The sequence below is a fragment of the Drosophila hydei genome, unplaced genomic scaffold, assembly GCF_003285905.1.
Source record: "Drosophila hydei strain 15085-1641.00,03,60 unplaced genomic scaffold, DhydRS2 tig00000001-arrow-pilon, whole genome shotgun sequence".
NCBI lineage: Eukaryota > Metazoa > Arthropoda > Insecta > Diptera > Drosophilidae > Drosophila > Drosophila hydei.
The window spans coordinates 13,893,659-13,921,518 of record NW_022045643.1 but is presented as its reverse complement, the minus strand read 5'-3'; the positions used below and the strand labels follow the sequence as shown (position 1 = coordinate 13,921,518).

Genomic DNA, 27,860 nt, shown 5'->3' with positions numbered 1-27,860 from the left:
ATTTCTAATGCTGACGCACTGTTTTTCCTAGCCATTTTTGATCGCCTGTTGTACGTCTATGACAGTTTATACATACATTGAGGAAAAAGGCAATCGTTGATTGACATTCGTCGTACATGGCGTATGCGCAATTAAAGGCAATCTGCGTCTGGCATTTCCTAGCATGCAAATTGAATTCCATATGCCACATTTATATCTGTAAAATCTTTGAATATTAACATAAGTATTCTTATATGTATATATAATATATATATATATAATATGTATATAATATGTATACGTAATGTAATATATACCTTAAAAAACAGTTGAAATCCATGTTACAGGTTTTGTTTTTAATTAATCCATTTGTAGTCGTTAGTATATCCGGTAATTTGGACAGGAAATGAGCAGCAACCGTTGGTGGGAGAATTCAGAAATCTTTTATGTCCAAACAGTTGGCAAAAATTTTTGGCGTACCGTTAAGGTTTATTGCTAATGATGATGATGCTAATAATAATAATAATATTAGGAGCAATTGTAGACGCCAAGACGTCGCACTTATGATTATTTATAATACTTTTTTATAGACTATTTTTCTTGGTTCACCTAATTGATTTTATAATCAAGGTTTTAATGCCGCTTCTCGTTTTGATTGTGGTTGTCATTTCAGCAAGCCGCAGCAAGCAGCAAAAAGTCTCCAACCAGGCAGGCAAAACTTCAAAGTCGAGACTCTCCAAATGTGTGCGAAAAAACAAGCGAACCGCCAATGCAAACGCCACTTGCGCAGCCGAAGCAGCTCGCGTCGCTGTCAGTTCGTTGGCGCTCGTGCTGTGCGACAACAGCAGCAACAGCAACAGCCATCGTGAGAAGTAACAGCAACAGCAGCGACAGAGGCAGCGGCAGCGGCAGCGGCAGAGGCAGAGACAGCGACAGCAACAGCAGAGCAATTGGCGCTCAGTTGGTTTTTGTCGCTGGGTACGAACGGTTCCCACTCGCGCTGTGCTCGCTGTTTCTTTTGCCTTGACGTTCGTTGCTTGCGTTAGTAGCTGCGCGTGCGCCGCGTCGTTGCGTTTATTTGTTGTGTCGTCGCTTCAGCACAAAAGTTCATGCGAGTCAAAGTAAAAGCCATAAAGCAAAGAGCAACAAAGTCGAAAACAAAAGTGTGCGAAAACAAAAATGTAACAACAACAACAACAACAGCATCAAACAAACAACCAGCCAAACAACCAATCGCCCGACAGTTTAATACGAGTTTCGTTCTTGCTTCTTCCTTAAGTTCTTCTCTTTTGTTTTTCGTTGACCATTAAAAGTGAAGCTTTGAACGCACAAAAAAAAGTTGAAAAAGAAAAGAAAACAAAAAAAAAATAAAAATCAAACAACAACAAAAACAAGCGAATCTAACCGCCCCACAAATAAGCTGCAACTTGAACTTCACTCTCCGATATCTGGTCTCCGGTCTCCGGCGTTTCGGCGCGTCTCGTGTTATTTTTAGACAAAAAATCGCAATCGCAACGCAATGGGCACCAAGTCGCCCGGTGGTCCGCAGCGCTGTCGCCTCATACTACAGCGCTGCCTGGCCATCCAGCTGAGCAAGCCGGGCCACACGCCCGAGGACTTTTGGATGTACGACTCGGGATATATGATATTTCAGGTGAGTTGAACGAATGTTGCCACAGAAGAACTGCCAGCAGCTAGCTGTGAATTGCGAACTGGTTTATGGACACAACTGGTTGTCTGGTCCACAGGCAAAACCACTGTCCACTGTCCACTGTCCGCTGTCCACTGTCCACTGTCCAGTGTCCAGTGTTCAGCGTTCAGTGCTCAGACGGCGCATCAGCGCCACAAAGTGTGTGAGGATGTACGAGAATGAGAGATGGGGAGGCCTGGCTTGTAACTTGAACAAGTGATTCACAAAAGAGATTCGCAAGTTTTCGCTTAAAGTTCCCAAATGGCTAAAGCCCGCAGATATGTGTATGAAGATCGCTGTTGCAGATAGTTAACATAAAAGAGAGAGCGAGAAAGAGTTAAGCTTAAAAGGCTTAAATGACTTTTGTTGACTTTTTTTTAAAGTAATAAATGAATATGCAAAAGATAAACACAAAGATTTAAATCGGATTAAAGCTTAAAAATAGGCATTGCAGAAATCGGTTATACGAGTGAAGCTGTTTAATATTTTTGTATGTATGCTTACACATTTGTATGAAACTTCAGTTCAAGGTCGCCCTGTGAGTTGCTTTTTTACGCATTATGCGCACTTCCCATGACGACAAATGACTTGGAACGATGGAGCACAGGTTTTGCCATATTCCATTTGCTAGTTGCCAGTTGGCAGTTTACACTGAAAATTACTGCAAATCTGTTGGCGTCGCTTAGACTAGACAATCCACAACAACTACTACAGGCCGACACTGAATTTGCCTGCAACTGCAACTTGCTTGTACTTTGACATATATTATATATATATATATAAGTAAATATATATATCCCCAGTAGTTGAAGCTCGTGTCCTTTTTTTATTATCTTCGACTTTTATTGATGACTTTGAAAGAAGTTGGCAGCCAGTTGGTCCCTTTTTTGCAGCTCATGCCCCATAAAAAAGGCTGCTATAAGCTGCAACTTGCAACTGGCAACTTGCAACAGATAAGCGCAATGGCAAATAAATCACTCGAATCTCATATTCATGAAGTTCATTATTAATCACACCACTAAAAGCAATCGAAATTGTGAATTTGCCATTCAGCTCTGGTTTCCAACAATTTTCTACAGCGTTGACTACGAATTTGAAATTTAAATTAGTTTTTGAATTTGTTTCTATTTCATGCTATTTTTGTTTTACCGCGCTGTTCCGACAGATTTTTATTCAGTTTTCAGTGGCTGAGTTTTTATTGTTATGTTGTTCTTTTCATTGTTTATTGCAACTTGATTGCTGCATGACGTCATTGTCAAGTTCAAGTCTGAAGCGTTAATTTACGTAGCATTTCAAATTAGCCTAAAAATAATAATAAAAAAATATAATACTAAGCAAATAACAACTTAAGTTGAGTCTATTTTTAGGCCGCATTTGCTACAAATTACTTAATTTATTTGTGATATTAGTTAACTAGCACAGACTATAGAACATATTTTGTTAAACCCGTTCACATCTGACTGTTTGTCTGCATGAACCCAAACCACTTCGCTGTGGACTTGAAATCTGTTTCGAGTTTAAGATATCCCTATTAAGAGTAATTCGGAAACAGCTTTAACTCTAAAAATTCAGTAGCTGGAGCCTTGGACAATTGATAATTAGGTATCCTTGCTAAATATATCAAAAAAGATCTATCTCCGTCTACTAGATATAGGCAAATGCAAAGAAAACTATTTATTCCCTAGTTTTAGAGCTAAAAGCACTAAAGTTTGCTAAACTTAAATTCAAAAAATTTGATTTTCGAGAAAATTGTAATGGTCATGTGCAGTAAACGAGTATTATGTAGTCGATAACGCGCAACTTCGATGTCCCTACATGCTTTCACTACCTTGAGTAATAAAATGTTTTATGCATTATTATTTTGTATATCTTAGTTATTTGCTAACTTAATTAAATTCTGTATTCAAAAATATATATGAAATGTTCAATTCCTTTTTATTTTGAATTATTTAGCTCTAATTTGTTTTGTCAATTATTGCTTACGTTACATGAAATTGAAGTTGATTATTTGGTCTGAATGGTATATGAATATCTTAGAGGAATACCATACTTCTCATATTATGTCAACTATTTGATGTGCTGGACTTTTTGAACACTTTGCCCTGTAGAGTGTATTTAATTTCTTTCAGTCTGACTTATGCCGTTGTTTTGGCCAGTCCCTTTGATCGGACGATACGTCATACTTGCAAAACGAAAAAGGGGTTTAGAGGAGTATTTTAGAATATATAACTATACACAAAAAAATAAAAAAATTAAAATAATATTTTGGGTTCAGCACCTCAAATACATTAAGAAAAATACATCTTAAATGTTCTTCGTAATGTTATATTAATGATTTAAAAATTGTAATTTATACATTATGATGACGACGTATATCTCTGTTTACATATAGAAAAACTAGTTCTAAGTTCCATGGGAAAACATCGTAATAGCTATGAGTAATACAGACAAATGCAATAGCCTGAGAACAGGCTGAGTCGATTAACTACCTGGCCTTAGCCGTACTAACGCACTTTCTAACTATTGATTGTAGTTGTAGGTGAATCACATGAGTCTTCAATTTGTTTTCATGTTTATAAATATATTCATGAACTGCTAATACGCTTATAAATCATTTTTATATGCACATATTTTTTTAAGCACCGCAATTAGTAAACTTGAAGAAATTTGCGTAATTTCGTAAATATTCACAGAACTCAATAAATATTTTTTATTTTCGTGTTTCATCTTCTTCTTTCTGAATATATAGCTGTTGGTTTGCTTGATTGCTTACTACAGTTCTCTTAAGTATTGTGAAATTGGCATTTAAATGACTAACAAATGTTCGTGAGTTGGTCAACAGAGACACTTCAAAGAGGCAGCCGCCTTCCTATCTTTTATTTTTATTTACTTTACTTGTAATTTACTGCTATATATACGTTTATATATATACGATATATATTTTTCCTTGCATTTCGCATGCCAAAACATTGTCGCATAAGTAATTCCCTTGAGTTTTCTGTTGCCGTTTTCATTTACATTTCCATACGTTGCACACACTCATGCGCACACACACTCAACACTTATTCACATATCAAACGGGCTTCCCAGTCGGAGGGGGCATGTGTGCTAATTAATAATACGTGCTTCGGCATCGTTTTGTATGGTCTCTCATGTATGTCGTCGTCTGTCGAGATAAGAGCAGTACGAAGCGTGCCCTGAATATGAATCGGAAGAGGCCAGAAACGTTGTTAATATTTGGGGCCAAACTATAAACAAGGCCAAATTGGGGCAAGCCCAAGAAATGCATCAAATTTATTGAAAATTATGTGAGAGAACAGGAAGTAGCTCAAGCTGAGTTCACGAGCTATGCGCATAAGAAACTGCTCTAGTGAAACAGTCATGATAAAGTTCTTTGCTCGCTCTTTTAATGTCGTTTCATATTGTGTTCAACTGCAATCAAGTGTGAATTATGTAGGGCTGGGCCGTAATGGAGAGGGAGTTATAGCTTGAAAGGGACTAAGCCTATGGTAGAAGTTAATGTTAAATGTGTGTATATATACTTATATATATAGCATACAAAAAATATATGTATATAGTATACAAAGAAATATATACAATTAAATTTTATTCGCATATATATATGTATTTCTTTGTATGTTAAGGGCGTTTGCCAGGGACAGCTACTCTTCAGTATGTGTGTATATATAATTTAAATGGTAAATTTCAAAAGTTAGCTTCCGGGTAGAGAATGATGAGAAAATATGAGCATATCGGTGTGACGAAATTTACGCGCCTGGGCACTCTATTGAAAACTCATTAAATATGACTTTTAAAATGGAAAATCTTAAGTTAAGCCACATAACCAAATAAATAGTTTTTTATGACAGGCATATATAAAAAATTAGTGTTCCTATGATAAATAACGTAAATTTCACCAATAAAATTTTCCAGCATCATTATGAAACTTACGTCAGTATTTTACTTATTAAACAGTTAACTATTTCATACACAAATATTGAGTCAAAGTATATAAAATATATCTTAGTTTTATATTGATTATATGTTTAGGTCAACATATGCTTAGCAGCAATAAAATATGTATGGAACTTAGCAACGTGCCATGCCCTCGAAAATAATATCAATTGTTTATGAGATACTCGAATAGAGTAAGATGATGTTTTTATAGAGACAGCTAATTGACGCCCCTTTGAGCAACAATATATTAAAGCGAAGCTTTAGCCAAAGCAACATGCAAAATAAACAGCTAGTGATCTGCGACCAGCCAGAATGATCTCTGAACCATTTGTTAGTCGTCAACGCATTTGGTTTTTGTTTTGTACAATTTTTGCTCATGCAAATGACTTGAACTCAAACAACTTGTTTTGTATTTCATGGGGTTTTTTATTTTTATTAGTTTTAATATATTTCATGATAGTTTGACTTTTACGGTCAGACGAGAGAACGCCACATATATTCGAATGCAAATTGCGTCATAGAATCGAGAAATATAGCCCCACGACTTACTCAATGCCACAGCATGAAATTTGGCAATGAAAATGTTAATGTTAATGGTAATGGAAATACAAATGGTTGAAAAGTGAAATGAAGTGGCGATTCACGTAGAACCGGCCAGGAGCAGTAAACTGTTAGCTGTTAGGTGCTTGGAGTCTCAATATAAACTGTTCCTGTTTCAGTTGCAGTCGGTGTTGGCTGCGATCTTGATCTGGCCTGGTCCGTAGCCAACGCGCCGCCATTCTCCAGCGGTCTCAGCTTGTTAAATAAATCCATTTTGCCCCGTTGCCGCCCCTCACTGAGTGCCGCAGTTCGACTCCAATGACTCGAAGCTACTTTCCGGCCTGTAGCTAATCAAATACAATTTCATGTGCAATCAAAATGAAAATAAAGCAAAGACGAAGCGAGCCAAGCAAATTGATTTATCGGCACGCGGCAACTCGAATTGTTATAGGCTTTGATTGTTCCCCTTCCTCAAGCCCCCCACTCGCTCTCTCTCTCTCTCTGGCTTTTGCTAATGCATGGAACTCCCCTCCATAGCGTTGATTGAGTTAAATGAAACTTTTAACGATGGGGCAACTTTTAAACGTAAATTTATTTATTGTCGCCCAGCTCGAGTTAAAGTTGAATGCTTTTAATTGGTTAGCGTTGGCAAGCGCTTTATAGCATAATTGATCTTAATTTCGATTTCATTTGCAATTGCGTTAAGAGCCTAATTTGATTGGAAAACAAACAAATCGTCGCCGACAAAAGAGAGCAGCGTAAATTGAGTGTGGGCCGCGCACATTTTCAAATTGTGGATTATGCAAGCCCACTGATGAACCCCAAAGACGACACAAGGTCGTCTTGGATTACGTCCAGTCCACAATTTGTGTTGTGTGTTGTGTATGGTGTGTGCTTTGTCGAGTGTCCAATGTCCGCCGGCCAAGTGGCAACTGCTTGAGTTCAAGTCACGCCGGCGACAATAATTGCGCCCCACGGCAGTCGAGACTCGGTGCTGTGTACTCGGCATACGGCATTTGGCATTCGGCGCCCGGCACAAATCGCAGACATGTGCAATATATGTATATTGAGAGTTGCTCAGCTTTTGTTGTGTCTGCTAGCTGTTTGGCAACGGATATTAGACAAAATATTTTCCGCTGTACCTTAGTATGGCAAAAGTTAATTAAACTATTTACCCAGTTCAAGTTTTTGTTCAATTTTCTCTAAAACTGCTGCCATAAGGAAGCTTTAAATTGGCAGATAGTTAACGAGCTATATATATAAACAAATTAGACAATATCAATTATAACTACATATTTAATTGGTATTTCTTAATCTAGAACGAATAAATTAAATTAAATTAAATACCATAATAGGTGTATCATGTGTAACTGACAAAAGCAACAGATTTTCATTTTGTTAAAATGTTGATAAAAAATTTCATGAATGTTATACAAAATATTTATAAATTTTATGAAGCCTTAAATTTGTTGTTGTTGAGCTAAAATTAATTCTGACTAAGACAGGAAATGGATTTCTTATATTTGTAAAAGAGTTTTCTATTCCTAGCTGCAAATTTCAATTACGAATACTATATAAATACAGGCAAAGAGAAATTATGAATGTGATATACATATATGTATAAGATTAACTCTATTATGAATTGTAAGTCTAACTTTATTTACATCTTCTTTAAAAAAGTCAAATTAGTTAATTTGGCTTGGTTGACATTCAGGTCTTTGGCTCAGAGTAGTTGTCGACTCAACAGCCGTTGGCTCTACCTGTGCTCTACCTGTTCTCTAGCTCGTTTTCTATAGTGGTTTTGCAGCGACTTTGACTTTTTACTGCCTCAGTTTTCAGTTCTATTTAAAGCTCACATTCGAAAAGACTTGCTGCCGTAAACTTGATTACTTTCGTATAGAGTGTTTACATTAGTCGTGTTTATTTACACATGTACTCGGACTTACTGTCGCTTTCTCTTATTTCCACTATGAAATAACCTTCTTGACAAAAACTCATCATTAAATATGTAGTTAAATTATACTTATCTAATAAATCTACTATGAGTATGATATAAAACGACTATCTCAATTAGGTCGACGACTGAGAAGCTCAATAATAATAGCAATATTTGTAGCCATTCAACTATGAAGGCCACAATCTAAAGTAAATCCAATGACTTCTCTCATTTGCCACAAATGGAGTCATTTAATTGATATTTCGAGATATCTCACATTACGAATGCTGGCACTTTAATTAAGACTCAATAACTAAATTGCTAGTTGGATTAAATTTAACTTGATTATCACTTTTATATACAGACACATATTTATATAAATATATATGTGTGTGTGTGTGAATTAGCATTACATTCCAATTAGAATTTCTGACAGCAGTCTCAACTATTCCCATTAAATGTTGACAACCGAAAACGGGAGACAGACCAGGAAAGGTTTGGACGGGCCAAATGTATATAATGTGGAAAATGAGTGCTGCTACTCATATTTAATGCCTTAGCATTGCATGATGTCCAGATTGATTGAATGACAGCCAGCGCGGCGAAGAGCATACTGGGAAGTTGCGTGCTAAGTGCCAGACACATGGTTACAAATGCACGGCTATAGATATAGATACAAATAGGGATACCGATACAGATACAGATATAGATACATATTGTATTTGTATTTATGCAAGCAGCAGCAGCAGCAGCAGCTATTTAACAAACTGCTATGAATGACATAGCCCGCAGCCAATCCGGCCAGACATTTCAGCAAGTGCCAGCTGCGCATCAACGCCAAAATACAAAAGGCATCAACAGCAGCAACAATAGCAAGAGCAACTACCATCAGCAAAAGTAACAACAATTGCAATAAGAATAGCTAGTTGGGAGTAGTTCACGCTGTAATACCTTTGCTATGCGATACTTTACTTACTCAAATAATACAAATATATTCCTCGACTTGCCAAGGCAGAAATCTGATTGCCTTCTCACTGACTACTCAAGCAATATTTAAAAACTATTTCAACATAATTTTTAAGCACATAAACTAGCAATTAGAAGACAGCATAAATAGATAGATTTGCTAGAGAAACTATATAAAATTAGTTTAGTTGTCAAATATGTCAAAAATGTCAATTATTAATTCCAAATATTAAATGGCTTTTATATATTAGATTAAATTATAAATATTAGATTAAATATATTTCTACAATATTTGTTGGATACAAATCTTTTAAAACATAAAACATAATCAAGTAATTTCTTAATCCACTTACTTTTCTATATTACATATATTAGACCAGGTCGCATTGCACTTGCAGATAGGGTATAACAAGGGCAGTCAGCGCAGCAACAGCCACTACAGCAAATCAAAGTTAAAAGTAGCGAAAGAACCCAAGTAAACAGGTGCAACGCGGAGGCAGCTACAAAAGCTTATGGGGCAAGTCCATCACGGTGGGGGGGAGTGGGAGTAAGTGGATGTCTGACTGGAATTGGAGCTGACTGGAGCAGACTGGCGCAGACTTCATTGTTCCCACAGTTTTTCGAACGTCGCGTCAACCTAATAGACTTTTCACGCTTCGGTTTTAAATTGAAGCGCTGATTTTGAGCAGCTGATATTTTTACATTGTTTTTTATTTTCATTGAATGGTGCAGATTTATTTGCCAGAAGTTTTGCAATTCGCAAAGTTTGCAAACAACTGGCAGGCCAGCAGATAGACAAATGGGCTTTTCTGCCAAAAGGGTAGGACCACGAAATAAGTTGCAGCTTAAAGAGTGGAATTCAAATCAATTCGAATTGAATTGACTTCAGTTGGCTTTTCAGTTGGGCAGAGTAGAGTTGATATTTGTTATTAATTGCTGGTCGCTGGAGCCAAAGGGTTGCCAAATATCACCTATATATATACATGCTTTTTATGTGTGCCAGACCTACCAAAGACTTTTGCCAGCAGCTGCCATTGCAATTTGTTTTGGCAATACAAACATTGCTTAAGCCCTCGGCAAAAACTAATAAAACAAATCGCATGTGCAAGCCAAGACTAGATTTTGTGGCCTCTGGTCAATGAACTCGGCAGCACCCAGTCACAACCCTCTGGGTCGACCACAGTCAATGCCTAAGGCATACGGCCGGCTTACCAAATCGAGTTGGCAGTTTAAGAGCAGTGCAAATTGCCGAGAATCTGTAAAGACGCCGCCCACTTCACCCCTGCTTTCAGCTCCCACCTCCCACCACCCAGCCAAGGGTTGCTCTATCTGCAGTGGGCGTTGCGCCCCTCTGGACTATGCAATTTGTGCGCTTATCAGTTGCCGCATTGATTGGAATTGTGCTCGCATATTTATGCAAGCAGCCGCTTCCGACAAGCGCTTAGTTTTATGGACTAAACAGAACTTCGACCCGAGCACCACAGTCCGCAACACAACGACAGCCATTGACCACGGCATGCAATGACCAGACAAATAACAAAGATGAAGCCCTCAGATAGAACTGAGACTTGCAAAACGTGGGATGGAACGCGTTCTCTAATTGTGTGAATGAGCACGAGGCAAGACAAATGGGAACTGCTCAGAAACTTACGAGAACTCATTAGTTATATAAATACGAATAGTTCTTATATATATTTATATATAAAGCTAATGATGTTACTGTAAAGTGTAGCGAATAGTTTTAATTATCGATTATATATTTACTTATGGCAGAGGATGGCATTTAAGCCTCGGCCTAAACTTTTAATTTGTGTAATTTTCTTTACTGCTATTTTGCCAATGATATTTATAAGTCATGTGTGTTAGATAATAAGAGCTTACAGCTGTTTGAGAAACTGTATTTATTTGTCAACTTACAACTAGAAAGATAATTATCTGAGCTCGAAATACTGTCAGCTCATTTTTAAAGCTGTGAAATATGACTGCGTTGCTATAAAATAATAAAACAATAAATTGTATTATTCTGAATGTATATAATAATTATTTTAGCTAAGATTTGTTGTCATGCGACAACTTTTAGTTTCTGCTTTCTTAAACATCATTAATGGTTCCCAGTGACTGTGAAAATGGAGAAGCAAACAATTTCTAAATTGGAAGAAACCTTCAACAGAAAACAAAACGTTTTGTGACTTTTATCTCTATTATATTTTTCTTTAGTTTGTTTTTTTTTTCCCCCTAAAAGTGGCTGCAGCCAGTTGATTGTTGTTAGTGGTAAGGTCAAGGATTATTATACTTCATCATAACTCTATTAAGCGCGCGTCCTCAAATCTTGGCAGCCCGGCTGCCTGGCTGTTGTACATTTGTTTGCAGATTGTTATTATCTTTAAGAGCGGCATACACACAGTGAAAGATTCAACTGCACTTAGCCACATGAGCTGCCACAGCATCACCCCACCGAACCCGAACGCTGCTGCCACCACTCGACTTGACTCGTCTCGGCTCGAGTAAACTCATCTCTGAGCTGCAGTCTGGTGATAGTTTTGTCTTTTTAAAGCCACCGCACGGCGCGGGCTTAAAATTTTTACTGATTTTTTCTTTTTGTCTTGTATTTGGTGGGAGTATTAGTTGCTAAGTTTTCCATAGCTTGGCATTAAGTAAAAGTCCAATGAAAGCGCCATCAAACAGCAGCCGCAACGGCAAAAGTAGCAGGCGATGAGAAAACGCCAAAGTCAGTTTTAAGTTAAAGTTTAAAGACTTTCATAGCAGACGCCAGCGGCGTGCACTTTTAATTCGATTATTAAAAGTTTCGCATTACTTCCGAAAGCCCAAAAACCAAAACTGAACATTTCACAACGAAAATGAACCACGACAAAGACATAAACATTTTGGGATGCCATCAGCTTCACTGCCTGCTACGCCTGCCTTCAGGTCTCGTGCTGATGTTGATGCAGATGCTGATGCTGATGTAGATGCTGATGATGATGGAGCAGAAATTAGTGAGCAGAGGCTCAGTCTCGGATTATGATTGCATAGATAATGCAGCTTGGACGTTGTCATCTGATGGCGGCGCGTGACAGCCAAAGACGCCCCCTTTGCTATGGGCTGGGCGATATCTTTGTGTACGAACGGGTGTGTGTGTGTGGATGTGTGTCTGGAGGGAGTCAAATGATTGCGCTGACGACTGCATCAGGCAATGACGAGTTAATTTTTGCGCCAGCTCATGCATTAGTCGAGCGCCCCAAGCTGGTTGGCCAGCATCTCCATTGTATAACACTCGATGCACTGGCGACATTAAAGCCAAGGAGTGACCACATCGAGAAATGGCATCGAAAAGGTCAAATCGCAGCGACCACAAAAATAAAACTGGGTGATGTTCATTAGCGTGAAACTATAAAAGAAACGACAATGGTAATCTCTGAGTGAAACCAAAGAGAAACTTCGACAAAACCTTTGACTGCACTTTAAACCAGCAATGCATTTCCTAGCATATTCGCCTACTTCTCCCTCGCCTGCCTTCCCCCATATTGCTATCGGCCTTTGGTGCTGTCTGTTTCCATTTGCCCTGTCCTAGGCCTGTGACTTTTTGCTCGATCCCTGGCCATGTTTACATCAGAAACGTGCCTCAAGTGTTCCTGTCACCGCACAAATTGGACATTTATTTGTTGCTCGCGGCTAAAAGTTTGAAAAGTGTTGGGAATAGAAAAAAATTTGCAAATAACAAAAAAAACAGAAGAAACTGAAAGAAATAAATGCAACGCTGCCATTTCTGTGGAATTATATGGGGCAGAACGTGTCGAGGATTTTTCATTTCATCCGTAACAGCAACAACAGCAGCAACAACAATAACGATTGGGGCAATGATGCAGCGTCTTTGTGGCGCCTACTCAACAAATATGTTGCAGTTGCCGGTTGGTAGATGGTTGGCCGTCTTTTGTTGAGGGGCGTGCCGCGATCCGCTTAGCTAATTGACGGCTGCCAACTGGTTTGGTTTGGGGTATACTACGAACGCCCACAGATGGATAACGCTTAAGCAGCCAACATCCCGGCAGCCCGTCAGTCCATACAGGCGGTTTAACTCAATTATGCCACTTGCTGCACTGCAATTTGTCAATTAGTTCAGCTGCCACATAAGAAGCTCAGGAATTGATTCTCTCCATTAAATCTTGTTGATTGTTGATTGCCGATATTTCTTGAAGAAGTAGTTAAGATTTTCAGTGCATGCCCCACAAGCTTTTACTATTTCTTCTTCAAAAACCTGTACAGATATAGATATAAACTCACATCAAAATAATTGCTTAATAATTGCCAAGATAAATGCCCAGAAATCGAGAAAAATAAATTCAAAGTCGCTGAATATTGAATGCCCTGCAAATCTATTTATATTCTTTGTTTTAGAGAATATGTTTTATAATATATAAATATTTGATCAGAGAAGATATGGGTTCACATTCAAATAAAATTGTTATAATTAAGATCTTAAAGTAATGCCAAAAAGGGAATAAAAAAATTAATAAAATCAGTTCTAAAATTAATTAAATTAAAACTATATTTTATTTACCAGCGCTTAGCTGATCCCAAATATCTTACTAAATGCAATTTACTTCCGAACCATACATATTTTCAGTTTTTCAAGTTATTTGCTTGATTATTTGCGGGTTGTTCATGTTGCCATTTTTAATCTATTTGTGTTTGGTTCTTTCAGAATTTCCTTGCTGCGAATGCGCAATGCTGGTGGAATGCTCCACTGACTGCCGCGACACGTGCGCTTAAATATGCCGGACATGTGGCGCCGGGAATGCTACTGGTCACTGCTGAGCCCTGCGCTCTGGAGGTGCTGCGAGGCGCCTTCGCACGCAGCGTGCTCAAGCCGCCGGCCACCTACATTATCAGCTCTGTGGGTAAGTCGAGAGTAGAAATTTAGTTGTCCTGGTGTTCGATGTATAAATTTGTTGTAAGATTATCTAAAATAAAAAAAAATTTGTTTACTGTGCCGCAATGAACGTTGAGGGCATGAAGTGTGATGAGAATTTGGCTGCCTATCGCGAAACGTTGCTGAACAGCAAGAGAGTGCTTTATTGGTGCCGGCGGCTGAATTTGATGCCCGATGAGGTGCAGAAACTGTCGCCGCAGCAGATAAAGTCCCGCAAATTGTTAGTGCAACAGGCGGAAGAGCTAGAGGAGCTTCGCAGGAAGCAATTCAAACGCTGGCAAAATCTCAATGAACTGCGCTGGCTCATGTACGAGGAGCAGCGCAAATATAATGTGAAATGTGGTCAGCAAGCGACGGACACTTCCATCTGGCAGATCTTGTCCTTAGCACAATACGAGCTGGAAAAGGAGTTAGACATGCCAAGTCTTCGCGGCGACTGTCCTCGTTTTCCCTCGCCCATGTCTGTTGCGTATACCAATCGTGAGTCAGACAGTACGAACAATGTACTCAAACCACTAACACCTGTAATCATGGGATTGAGCGAGTCTCAAAACATACAATTGTCGGAAGAAAAATTAACGACACTCGCAAGCAACCAATTGTCGGCAGAGGGACTAACGCCGCTCGCAGACAGGCAATTGTTGGCAGATGAACTGACACGCATCGAAAGTGGGCAATTTCCGCAAGTGTGGATAGAGGAGCTGAGGCGACTCGCAAGCAAACAATTAACATCTGTAAGAAATCAAAAATTCCTAAGTCAAATGGCCAGTAGCTTAAGACATTCGAAGTCTAGTAATAGGGACACTGCGAACAAGAACGCTTCCTTGACCAACGATGAGCTTGTCGGTATTCGCCTCCAATTAAAGGAAATCAAAAAATCAACTCGTAACTGCGATATGATGGTTGATATGCTATTTGCAGAATACATTAAGCCGATTTCCCAGTTTAGCAGTAGATTAGGATTCAATAAAACTAATTATTGCGATTGCGACTCGGAAGAAGACAATAATACGAGTGCGTTTGAAATAGAAAGGAAGTGCGAAGGAACTGAATCTGATTCCGATCTGATCAATACTGAATACGATAGGTATTCTGATTAAAAATTGAAAGTTCAGAAATTAAAGTGAAATGGGCATTGTCAGTTTTTTGGGGCTCCCAGCAGGACACCTGGTCACAATTTGATGAGCCGGTTCGCGTATTTTGGGACTAAGAACATGCTGGCTGCCTGACCAGTCCGTTATGGCTCGTTTGCTGTTAATTAAATGGACACCTGCACGCCTAATGCGACACTGTCAGCTAGCCAGCCAGTTTGCAGTCCCTCAGGTTCTCCTGAGCCCGACAATCGCCATCAGTTTGCCTTTTTCACACTCGCAATTCACGTTAAATGACTGGCTTGAACCTTGTCGTGAACCATGGCTACCAACCAAATCGATGCCAAACTCATGAATTGATAAATGGCCGGCGAGATCGAGTATCGACCGTCGAACATAGGCATCGGCATCGGCATGGGCATCGGCATCGGCATCGATGGTCACTGGCTGCTACGTTTGGTTCATTGCCGGCCTTTGGCGAACTCGTTTGAAAATTAATAAGTTTCGATTTGGAAGCCCCAAGGAGGCGCCGAGTACAACGTTGCCGGGCAGTTTATCTGTGTGAAATTCAATTGAGGAAATATATATATAAATTGCACAAACAAGCTGAACGCCGAAGTTGCAAGGGAGCTAAGGCTGCTGCTGAAGTTGTGGCATGCAGCAGCAATAGCAGCAGCAGCTATCTAGCCGGCCAGATCCACTATGTTGTTAATTAACGCTTGCAATGGCGTAGAACCCATTAGCTCTTAATTACCATAAACATGACAATTCCATTCGTAAACAAGCAGCCAAGCAGTGCATTTGCAAGCAGTGCACGCAGTGCATTATGCATAGCAACAAGGTCGTTACCCGTTAGCAACTTGTGGCCAGCATGCCCAAGCAACACTTTTGTTGCGCTGCACTTTTCTGTTGAATTAGAATCTAAAGGAAGCCAAAATACTATACAGTTGTTTTTTTTTTTTCAATTCAACTTTGTATGCATGAATTATAATTGACTTTGACAGCAAAGCTACAACAATAACAAATTGCATGCAAAACAATCAATCAACGATAATTTCTCGCTCAATTAGACAGCAAACATGCCAAATAAAAGAAACAGAGAAACCAACTACAACAACAATAAAACGAAAATAAAGTAACGAAATTAAATTCGATTTCGTGTTAAAGTGGCAAATGCAGAGAGACGATTGGTGGGGACGCATAGGTAGGGGCATCAGACGGTTGCCAATTTGACAGTGGAATATCAAAATAGCTAGACAGACAAATGATCATTCATTCATTGTTATTGTTGTTGTTAGTGTTATTTAGTTGCAAATGCAAAATAGCTGGAAAGCAAGAAAATAATGCAGCTTTTGCTGAAGAGCTATTGGAGTAGTAGAGGGGTGCAGTTAGCTGGTAGCTGCCTTCAGCTGTCGGTAACTATGATTGTGAATAGAAAGACAAACGTTAAGAGTCGAGCCGCAAATCAATTTCATCACGATTTCTCGTTGAGATGTTGCCCCGTTGAAAGTGAAATGTGGCCATGACAGTGGTTATAGTTGCTGTTGATGTTGTTGTTTTTGTTGTTGTTGTCGTTGCTTTTGCTGTTGATCGGCTGATAATCGCAACTTAATATTTGAGACATTAACAAAACAAATCACTGAAAAATGGCAATAAGAAGTAAAAAGAGAAGAAAAGAAATTACACCCAGTTGCATGCCACATTATTCCTCATTTCCCACACAAAAAATATACATAATGGCATTTCATTTAAGAATGCCGCACCGTTAGCCGCTTCTGCCTGAGATTCAAGCTTGAGTCAATTTCACGCTGGCAGGCCAAGTGCGAGAAGAGGTTAACAAACTCATCGTTAAAGAATTCGCCAAAGCGTATCCAGAGCAACGAAGTGCGCCAATATCGAGTCCATATCCCCAGCCCCCGCCCCCGCCCAACTTTTTTTTTCCAACTGTTAAGTTCATATTAACGCTATCGCCATCGCCGACTATCGTTCATCATTGTCTTTGGACCCATGGCAAGTTCATCATGCTCGCTTGAACAGCCCAAAAGTGCGACAGTCAGAGTCGGAGTCGTCGAAGTCAAAGTCAGAGTTGGAGACAGACTGAGCGCCCTAGCCAGAGCTAGAGTTCGAGCCATAGGCAGTGCCAGCGCCTCGTCGCCAAGCGTTGCCAAAGCGATTATTGTAATTTTATTGTTGTTCGCTGTTCTCGTTGTTCTGGAAAGCCGCTCCAGACTGTGACTATGACTCTTGGTATAACAACCCGCTGATTGCCGCTGCCTTTAATGAGGTCAACCCGTTTGAGTACGGGTTCGAGTTTGGCTTCGGTTTTGGCTTTGGCTTTGTATCTTATAAGTGGTTCCGCTTCAGAGAGTCGCCATTTGATGAGAAAGTGTTCTCGCACGCTAAGAAAACATCAGCTCGATCTGCTTCCATTGTCTCCACAAATTGCTAACATCCCACCATTTCATACAATCATCTGGGATGGCCACATTTGGCTGGCAGTCTGCTACGAGCAAACAGGACATGATCATAAATGCTCATCTAAGCTGAGTGAAGCTTTTATGAAATTGGTCGCATTTGCTTTTTTGGCCCTATTGCACAACAGGCCAAGACATAAAAAAGGAGTTTTTTTTGCTTTTCATTTCTTGGCAACGAATATCGACAGCCAGTTCCAGGTTCAGGTCCAGTGCCCCGACGCTGCACAAAACTCATTGACCTTTAACACAGCCGGTGGCAGCGACGGTGGCGGCGGCGGCGGCTGCGGCGGCGCTTGGCAAGAGATTTCAGCCAAAAAATGTCGCCAAAAAGTTTTTATTTGGTTGGCCATCATTGTCGTCGTGTTGCTCCTTATTTGCCAGCCTCGCTGGGCTCTTGTTGTTGGTGGTGTTTTTTGTGTTGCAACCACGTAAATGTCAATTTGCATTTTGTTGTGCCTCCGTCGTGCTAAACTGAAGCGTTGCATAAACAGCAGCCAACATCAGCCCCTGTTGCAGTTGCAGTTGCCGCCGTCGCCTTGTTTTCAATTTGTAACTGGCCTGAAATATTTTTATTAACCGACGGAAACAATTAGCGTCGCCTTGCTAAAAAAATCAAGACAAAGAAACAAAATAAAAAAAGCAATATGCACAAAAAAGTTGTGCATATAGAAAAATTGGTGGTATGCATATTGCTCGGACAGGCGTATCTTTTCCTCTACTGCGTGGCCTTTTTCCCCTTTAACAAAAAGTGGAAATTGAAAATGCGCAAAAAATATTTCAGACACAAAATCGTGATTGTCGTTTGCCGCTGGACATTTTTTGACTGCAACTGCAAAGGCAACGGCAACGGCAACGGCAGCGGCGAGTGCAACTGCAACTGCAACTGCGTCTGTGAGTGCTACGCCTACCGCAGTCACTCTATATGCCGAAATCTGCGCAGCGATGTGGAGGCAGGCCAAGTCAGATAAGATATCGATACAGATTTACACTGGCCAGGCAATAGAATTGCGTAGGCGGCAACACACTCAGGGAGGTCCACTGAGACTCAAGACTCCGTTTCACAATTTCTTAAGTTTACTTTAAATATGCAGAGACGTGTGTAAATTAAAAAGATCTTAAGCTTAAAGTATTTAGATACTCACGGTTGTAACTGAGTCTGAGCTTAGTTTTAGCTGGTCTTACAGATAGGACAATGGAGTTTACATCTAATGATAGCTGTGGACTAAAAAGGGCTTGCGATTACCTGGATATACTCTAGATAAATAAACAAATAACTACAAATGAAATACTTGAAATTCTTGAGCTTATTTACTGGCATAAAGGAGCTGCACACCTAATTTATTTTAAATAGAAGATTTAAAAGGCGAAGTCAATAGCTCGAACTTATAATAGAAAGAACCCTATATTTTATATTTTATTACTTTAAAAAATTGTACCTAATGAGATATGTTAGTACAAATGTCTTAAACAAAGTGAATAAACTTATGATGAGTTGAGCTATTGGCAATTAGTTTTTAAATAAATACTGTCTTGATGAAAGGATTCAGCTAGTTAAGGAGCAGAGATTCTTGGCAACAATTTTGTTGTAACATTAAAGCGGAATATGAGCGAAAACATTGGCCTTATGGTATTTAAAAGATCCTATAATCGTGTTTTACGTAGGATTTTTCACCAATGAATGCAATAACAATAACAAAGTACATAAATTATATTAAAAATTATGCTTACCAAAGGAAAATGAAATGAAAATCCGAAAACTAACTGGAGAGCTGTGCAATGTGAAAATTAGATAGCATAGAGAAATTATCTGGCTAGGTGGACTGCAATATGCATAGAAGTTAGCAAAATGCCTAAAAGGCAGAGTTCAGGGAATCTCCCAGTAAAGCAAGGCACTCTTTCAAATTACTTCTCAGTTTTTGGTGAAAATTTGTTCACTTAATTCAAAAGCTGGTAAATGGCCGCTAGGAGTTGTCTCTGGCACCTCCCCAGTTACCACTTGCCACTTGCCACTTGCCACTTACCAGTGGCCAGTTTCTGCTTTGCCATTTGTCGGCTAATGCAATTAAAATTAATAAATGAAAATCAATCGATGCCCCAACGACAATTATCAATTGCAATTGTAATGCGGCATTTGATGCTCAATTGCTGATTTCAGGTTTTTTGTTTAGTTTTTGGCGATTTTGTGTTTATCGTTTAAGGAAGTGTTAATTTATTTACTTCTCTCTTGCCATTGATTGCCATTGATTTTCCCCAGAGGGGCAAAAATATCGGAGAAAAAATAATAATAAATTGCCACTGATAGCTAAAAATTATTGATTATTTCGAAATGGACAGCGTTTAAATGTTTATGGTGTCCGCAGTCGTCGCTGTTGATTCATCGTTGTTGTTGCTGTTGTTGTTGTTGTTGCTGGCTGAATCGCTGGCGGTTATGAGATCAAACAAAACAACGCGAAAATGTGCCAACAACACGATAGGTGCGCAGATTTCCTCTTTTATATCAAAGTCTATGCGATTCGTTTTCTTTTTATTTTCTTTTCTAATAATAATACAAAAGCAGAAACAACATAAGCACTAACAACTACAACAATAACAACCAGGGAGAGAAAAAATCATACATCAAGATTATTGTAACTCGCGGCAATTGCATCACAGTAATGGCCAACAACAACAACAACAACAACAACAACTTCAGAGTGTGCAAATCGCCTGGTGAAGCAAAAGCAAAAACAAAAATAAAATTGGAAATCGCAAGAAACATTTTACATTTGCATAAAAATGCATGGCACAAAGTACAAGCGGTAAAAATGTTTGCCGCATGTTGCGCAGCGTGACGAGGGGTGGACAGCGATCAACAAGCGACGGAGGGAAGGAGGTACTGCGGCAGGGGGCGGGAGAGCTGTTTAGTGGGAGGTAGACGAAACAACCTTCAAGCTACAAAACACTTGACTCCATTGCAGAGATGCAAAGTCCGTGGTGGCGGCGTTGACGTCGCTTTGGTTTGATTGAACACAAGGATATGTGTCCGCCGGCAACAGACAGAGCCAGAGCCAGAGTCAGAGCTGATGCTGAAGCTGGAGTCGCAGCTAAAGCCAGAGCAATAGCAACAACAATAACATAAACCAAAGTGCAGTCAAGTCAACAGCAACAGCAACAACTAAGCTGCAATGCAACACTGACAGCAACGCAGATCACCAGCTACAACAACAGCAACAATATTAACAATGCCAACGTCCACAATTCGAGGCAAAACGCAACACTTTCACTCTACTTAAGACGGATGAGACGATTGAGGGAGGAGCAGCATCACCAGCAGCAGCAACGGCAGCGGGAGCAGGCTTAAGACAAGATCGCGTTGGTGGGAAAATGCAGCAATCGTTTTCCACGTATAACCCCAAAGCCCACACCACCCCACATTGGCCCGCCCCTCGGAGCGCTGCTCTTGCTATCGATATTTATTATCATTTCGCGCGGCTTTCGTTGCCAACTGCACGGGCAAAGGCACAGATAATCATTTGCATGAACACAAGTCCTCAATTGCTGCCCGATCAATCAAGCAATCAATTTGAGGCGAAACAACTCAAACGAAAATAAGCTTTCGGAATAATCCTTTGTGGAAAGCGATGCTAACTTGACCCTAGCTGACAGCGACTCCCATATTGAAGTTGTCAAAGCAGCTGAGAGTTATATGAAAGAAAAAATTCTGGAGCCTAAAATATATTTTACAAATCTGTAACATAACATTCCAGAAAAAGTCTACTTTAAATAAAACAAAAGTTTGTTTTTGATATAGTTAATATTTGTTATACTTAATATTGAGTCAAGATGCCGAAAAAGTTGAATTATTTTATGTTATAGCTTAGTTCGTTTAAAAAAGATAAATAGAGATATCTGACATATCTTCATATTAGTGCATTATCATAGTATAAAAAAATATGTAATGCATATGGAAGAAGTCTGCATAAATCATTTATCAATTATGTATATTCTGTGGCAGAATCAGCAGCGGCGAAGATCGAATCACGTCCGTTCTTTGTTCCTTGTCCGTTGATTTACGATAATATATTGTAAACATATTTTATATATGGTCAGTTCTTTGAATATATTTTCCAAGCATATTAAGTCCTGTTGTGTAGCTTCTGGGTGCTTCTCCTATGACCAAGGCTTATTCTATTCGAACAGCTGCAGTTTTACAGTCGCAGCCTGCAATATTAGTCGCGCTGTGTCCTTAGAGGCGAAGGCACGACAATATGCTGCTGCCAAGTTAAATACTATTATTTCAAAGAAGCAATGGCTGTGCAATATGCTTGGCCCGCCAGCCAAAGCAGCTGGAGCGCTAATACTTATATTTGCCATGATATATCAAATATGATATACGATGTGTGTTTTGTGTTTTGGCTGTGGGTTTTGTGTGCAGCTCCAATTTGGCTACTGCGTCGGCAATTTATGGACAGGGCGTTGTTGCCAAATGCGCAGCAAAACCAAATTTGCCAGCTGATAAGTCAAGGCAAATAAATTGCCAGTGAGGGAGCCAACAGCAGCAGCAGCCCCAACAATGGGGCGGTGCAAGCAACCGAGTGGCGCCTCGCCATTACATTCACAGATTGAGATTGAGTGCAATTTATCCAATTGCAGTGCCACCAACTGGACGATTAAACGGCAAACAAATTTTTTGTCGTGCGCAATGTGAAAGTGCGAATGTGGCAGGTGTTAGTGCAGGCGCGGGTGCGCCGAGGGGGCAGGTGTGGCATGGAGTGAAGGCTGTTGCTTGGGGACGGCAGCCTACACGAGTTGCTTGGCGCATTTCGCAGTCGCCCATCAAATGGCGCTAATTGTCCTTGACGATGGTGTCATCCCACATGGCATTTTGATATTGCGTTTGCAGCGTCAAATTGCTGCCGGATAAGCAACAGCAATAGCAGCAACAACAGCAGCTGCAACTGCAACAGCAACAGCAGAAAGTGAAAACTTGAAAAATTATGCAACGACCGCAAGGACGTTGTTGCCGCGAGGCTGAGACGAAGACGGAGATGGAGCTGGAGCTGGAGCTGGAGACAGAGTTCGGCAACAGCAACAGCGGAGGTCGTCACACACTTGGTCTGATTTTGTGGCACAACTAGCCTCCTTTCTGCCTCACTCCGCTCTCTCTCTCTCCTCTTTGTGCTGTGTAAGCTTGCCTCGGGGGCGTTGCTGCAGTTGTTGTTGCAGCTGCTGCATTTTAGAGGTTAAGCTGGCAAGTAGGAAGCACTGTGCGGCGCCTCCACAAATTGTTGGCGACAATGCGGCAGCCAAGTTTGAGGCACATGCGAGCTGTCCAATTTTTATTGTCGTCGTCGTTGCTGTTGATGTTGTTGTTGTTGTTGTTGTTGTGACTTTTATTCGTTGGGTGCGCATTTTAATTAAGTATACGACGCGTGAGCACAGCGCAAAATATAAAAATTATTTTCTGTATGCCATATTAGGCGACGCTTGCAACTGCCGCAAGTGGCAACCTGTGTGGTTGTCTGTAGTTGGCAGCGGCGCTCCTAGATCAATGTAACTATCATACAGCGGGCAAAGACGTGAGCTGAAGTATAAACGATAACTTAACAAGTCCGAGGTGTGATCGATAAACATAGGAAAACCAAATAGAGTGCATAGAGAGTAGAGAAAGACTCACAAAAGTAAAGAGGAGAGAGGGCGACAGAGGCAGAAAGGATTGCAAAAGATAAGCAGAGAGAGAAGCAGAGAACAGTAGAAACAGACAAGCTGACAAATGTCTAAAGAAAACAGCCAAGAAAATCACTGAAGAAACAATTTTAATAATTAAATAATAAAAACAAATATTAAATTTAATGAACAATAAGAAAATTATAAAACGAGGCGAAACTATGAAAACTATGTGTACTATATGCAGATTAAGTTAAGAGCAGCAAAGATAAATATGTTGCTCAATCAGAGATAAGAAGCTCAAGTGAAATATTAATAAAAAAGAGAGCAAGCAAAAGCAAAAGCAAAAGCTCTGCTGGTTCACGGTCGCAACAGCATCACCCAGCTGAAAAGTGGAGCAAACCACTTAGCCACACCACTCAGCCAGTCAGGCATTCAGTTGCACGAGGCATGTGTGTGGCACTTCGTTTAATTACCTCAGCATTGAGACAGATGTAACATCAAATGCCAAAATGACATTTGGAGTCAAGGCTTTGACCATTCGCTCGGCCGGTGTGGCCGCCCGAAAAGCTGAGCTGTTTGTTTTTCTTTCTTTTTTTGTGCTGTGGCGCAAAAAATGCGAGCAAGTTTATCTGACCAAATGCGGCTGGGTTGCCAGGCCTGTCATTAGCCTTAAAAGTAGCCCAGTTTACAGATGCTGGCAATGCTGACCGCCTCTCCTTGGCTCGCTATTTGCAGGTGACATTGACGATTGCATTGTGACGCCGACAGTCCAGGGGCAATTCACCCCGCTGCCCGAGGCACTGTGCGATGTTATCATGGACCTCACTGCCGAGGGTCAATCGGCGACCATCGAACACGTGCGCAGCAAACTGGGCGTCCGATTCCCTCACATGACCACGCCTGCCACAGAGGTCATCTACGATTCGCTGGCGCAGCTGATGCAGGAGCAGAAGATCTACCAGACAGCGAAGGGTTACTTCATCTTCACGCCAGAGTGAGCATCAAAATATACATTTTTCTCTTGTTTTCTGTTTTCTGTTGGCACATGACCTTATCGCTTTCTCAAATCTATCGCAGACGTCGTCGCAGTCGGTCGCGTCCGCGCAGCAATCACCACCAGCTCAATGGCGGCCACAGCACCAATGGCAGCCTAGTCTACTCTCAGCTGACGGAGGAGGAGCAGCAGCAGGACGTGGTTCCTCCGGAGGCACGCACTATGCTCATGTCTAATGCGGAGGCCTTGCACTCGCTATACGGTGAAATATCCACGGAACGGGATGGAGACCTAACGCATCAGTGCATTCAAACCAATCTGGCGGATGTTATCTGTGGCGGTAAGTCAGCTGAGATGATTGCCAAAGGTTGGGAAGAGCAGTTCTTCCTTTTAAATAATGATATCTTGGAAGGCGATTGAGATTTCCTTCATATGAAATCATTTAAAGATATTATAAATATATCTAGTCATAGTCTTTTCTTAACTATTATTCTATTTATATACAGGTAATCCCAATGATAAGATTATTTATCCGCGTGCAGCCAAGCGACGCAGTGCATCATTTCCGACGCCACGCAGCTTGGAGCGGCGGCACAGTTTGCGGCTCTTTGGCTCATCTAAGCGCCTGCAACGCTGCGCCTCGACCCGCAGCCTGTCCAAAACCTATGCTCAGACGCTTAACACGACGGACAGTAGCAGCTCGGAATACCAAAGCACAGATTCGTCATCACCCAGTAAGTAACACATCAGCTAGAATTTGAAAGGATATCATCTATCTGTGAAATTCTTTTACCTGTGCAGAAAAAGGATCTTTGCTCTCACGGCTGTTCCGACGCAGCGGACGCGCCAAGCAGCGCCAAATTGAGACGTACTCGGCACAGTTTCCACCCGCCGAGTGGTTCAACACGCGCGCCGTCCACTTGCATAGCGTGGGCACCCAAACCGCAGATCACGTAAGCTGCTGCCACGTCCAATGGCGTCAACTTTTTGATTGTAATCCTTTTGTCTTGCTGCAGGACATGCCGTCTGTTCATACGCTTTCCAATTCGACGTTCTACGATGGCTCCGAGCTGAGCCAGCGATCGTCGACACTGCCGCGCCGCCATCGTCGGCACATGTCCAGCGAGTCGACGTTCCTGATATCCTCCAGGGACTGCTCTCCCATACGCCGCCGGTCGCCCGTCTACTGCAGCAGTTCGCTACCTCGTTCCACTCAGTCCATCCCAGCCAGCAGCAGCGCCAGCGGCAACGGCAACGGCAACGCCGTCAATCACACCAAAATAAATCACTCTTCGGCGACGCTCTCGCGTCTGCACACTGCTACGCCCGCGCCCACGCCCACGCCCTCGTCCATGCAACAGAAAACAGCGCAAAAGTCAGTTATTGGCAAGCACATCTTCGAGAGCTCACCGGCTCGCTCCTCAACGCTGAAGTCCACGTCGTCGGGCAAACGGCAGGCGGATGGGCTAATCATGCTGAATGGCTGCTCGGACAACAAGACTGCCTATCGCAGTCTGCAGAGCAGCGGGCCCTCCAGTCTGGAGTCCTGCAAGACGTCAATGCTTGCCAGCGGCCCGTCCAGCATTGACAGCGGAAAGGTTTCATTCAGCCAGAAGACCAGCGGCCACTCTAGTCTGGACTCACAGTGCTCCACGAACACGGCTGTAGTGGCGCCAGCCACAACCACAAATGGCAGCACGCGTTCCATACTGCTGCTAAATGGCTCGCCCCGTGGCACGCCGCGCCATCAGGCGATGAGAGCGCGCGTAGCAGAAGCGCAGGCGCAAGCGCAGAGGCAACGCGCGAGCACGCCCAGTCGCATACTGGAGGAGCTCAGCTACCCCACGAGTTGCAGTGCTAATGGCGTGCCCAATTCGAACAGCAATAACTCCATTACGCTGCAGGTGACCACCAGCTCCAGTGGCGGCGGCCAAAGCATACCCAGCACCAAAATCTTTGTGCAGAACTCGCCGGTCAGGAGCGTCATCACCTTGGAGAATGGCAAAATGTTGGAGAACTCGAACGTATTCATCATTAACAATGAGACCATGACGAATGAGAAGGGCGAGATCATCAAGAAGACACTTTCCAAGCAGACAACAGCAGCAGCTGCTGCAGCTGTAACTGTGCCAATGGCCACATCCACACCAGTTAGGCCCGAGTCGGTACCAGAACATCCGCTGAGCGAGACGGAGGCCAACTCGGAGACGTGCGATTCCATTTCATTCATCAGCGAGAGCTCCCCGGAAAATACGGCAACAGAGACGCCCTCCTATGATGGCGGCAAGTACGCCAAGAACACCAACAACGAGGGCACCATGAACAACAGCCGCAAGTTGTGCCTGCAGCTGGCCAATGGCATCGCCTACAAGAACAACGTGCTCAAGAATGAATCGCAGCCGAACTCGCCATGTGGGGAGCAGCAACAGCAGCACCCGCTGAAATTGGCTGCCTTGGCCAACCAGGACTTCGAAATAGCCGGCTCAGTGGGTAACTTGCATTTCTATGAGAAACAGTCCAAGGACCTGGCACCGTCGCAGAGCAACCACAAGCTCATGAACAGCAGCAGCGATCTGAAGAATCTTTGCTATGAGTCCGTGTGCCAGCTACAGAAGTGCACCATGAATGGCGATGAGCTGGCGCTGGCGCACCTGCTGCATAAGTCTAGCAATCCGCTGGGCAGCGAGCCCAATCTGGCGCTGAAGGACCATGCAAATGACAAGGCCATCGACAAGGAGGCCATGGATAGGCGACTGAGTCTCACGAAGGAGTCCCTAGAGCAACATGGCATGGGCAACGTGCTGGGAGCTGGCAACGAGGACCTCTACAATTTCCCCAGTCTCACGGATCTATCCTTTAACTTTACGTCGCTAGCGGCGCGCAAAATACTCCAAGGAGTGAGCCTCAACAGTATCGACACGCTCGTGGAGCTGAACATGGCAGCAGCGGCGGCAGCTGCAGTTGCAGTCAGCAATGCGCAGGAAAAGCAACAGAATAACCAGACGGCAACGGCGGCAGCGGCAACAACAGCCCCCACCGTGTGCACCGACTTTGGCATGGTCTAGTTAGATATCAGAGAGAAAGATATAGAGAGTAGTGCAGGCGCCTCTAGTCAACAGAGCAGCTCTGTTGGCCCAGGAGGCCGCTTCAACTTAGCATAATCAAGCGAAACCTTAGACGAGCAGCAGCAAGCAAAATTTGAACTAAATTTTTGAAAATTCTGTAATTTATTATCGACTATCGACTATCGACTATCGAATATGGTTTATTTGAAATGCTCCGAAATGCTTCGTTTCTGTTTTGCAGTAACAAGAAAAAATGTATTTTTTTTTAATTTTTGTCTACTCGCTTTTGAGTTTTACGAATTTTCTTATAAATCGAAAGCAATTTTTTATTTACAGTGCCAAAATATGTTTAGTTTAATTTTAATGTTTATACTTTGAGTCCCAACCCCATAACACTCGCGAATCATCCGAATGCATCTGACAGAGTTTGCAAGTGCAATTTATTGTAAGTAGAGATCAGCGCTCACCTCCCCTCCCCTCCCCTCCCACAACTTGATTGTAAAGTTATTCAATAACTCCACTTAATTCGACCTGCCCATAACTTTTAGTTTTTGTATATTTGTTTAAAGCAATACATGATTAGACTAAC

General features: G+C 41.7%; 2 protein-coding genes across 2 annotated transcripts; both read left to right on the top strand.

The window, feature by feature from the left end:
• Positions 1–903: 903 nt before the first annotated feature.
• On the top strand, positions 904–27,421 carry LOC111597461. Its single transcript, XM_023312210.2, has 7 exons — positions 904–1,633; positions 13,771–13,966; positions 23,948–24,206; positions 24,290–24,546; positions 24,713–24,940; positions 25,008–25,159; positions 25,223–27,421. The coding sequence occupies exons 1-7, from the start codon at positions 1,499–1,501 to the stop codon at positions 27,269–27,271; spliced, it is 3,276 nt and encodes a 1,091-aa protein (XP_023167978.2). The 5' UTR covers positions 904–1,498; the 3' UTR covers positions 27,272–27,421.
• LOC111597462 lies at positions 13,988–16,227 on the top strand. Its single transcript, XM_023312211.2, has one exon. It carries the CDS (start codon positions 14,064–14,066, stop codon positions 15,096–15,098), a length of 1,035 nt encoding a protein of 344 aa, XP_023167979.2. The 5' UTR covers positions 13,988–14,063; the 3' UTR covers positions 15,099–16,227.
• Positions 27,422–27,860: the final 439 nt, after the last annotated feature.

Bases quoted from the DNA above. Each gene is read 5' to 3' on its own strand.
- LOC111597461 (XM_023312210.2), top strand. From the start codon at position 1,499: ATGGGCACCAAGTCGCCCGGTGGTCCGCAGCGCTGTCGCCTCATACTA. The intron at 1,634-13,770 runs GTGAGTTGAACG...TGGTTCTTTCAG, and splicing joins CGGGATATATGATATTTCAG to AATTTCCTTGCTGCGAATGC. The intron at 24,547-24,712 runs GTAAGTCAGCTG...ATTTATATACAG, and splicing joins GGCGGATGTTATCTGTGGCG to GTAATCCCAATGATAAGATT.
- LOC111597462 (XM_023312211.2), top strand. From the start codon at position 14,064: ATGAACGTTGAGGGCATGAAGTGTGATGAGAATTTGGCTGCCTATCGC.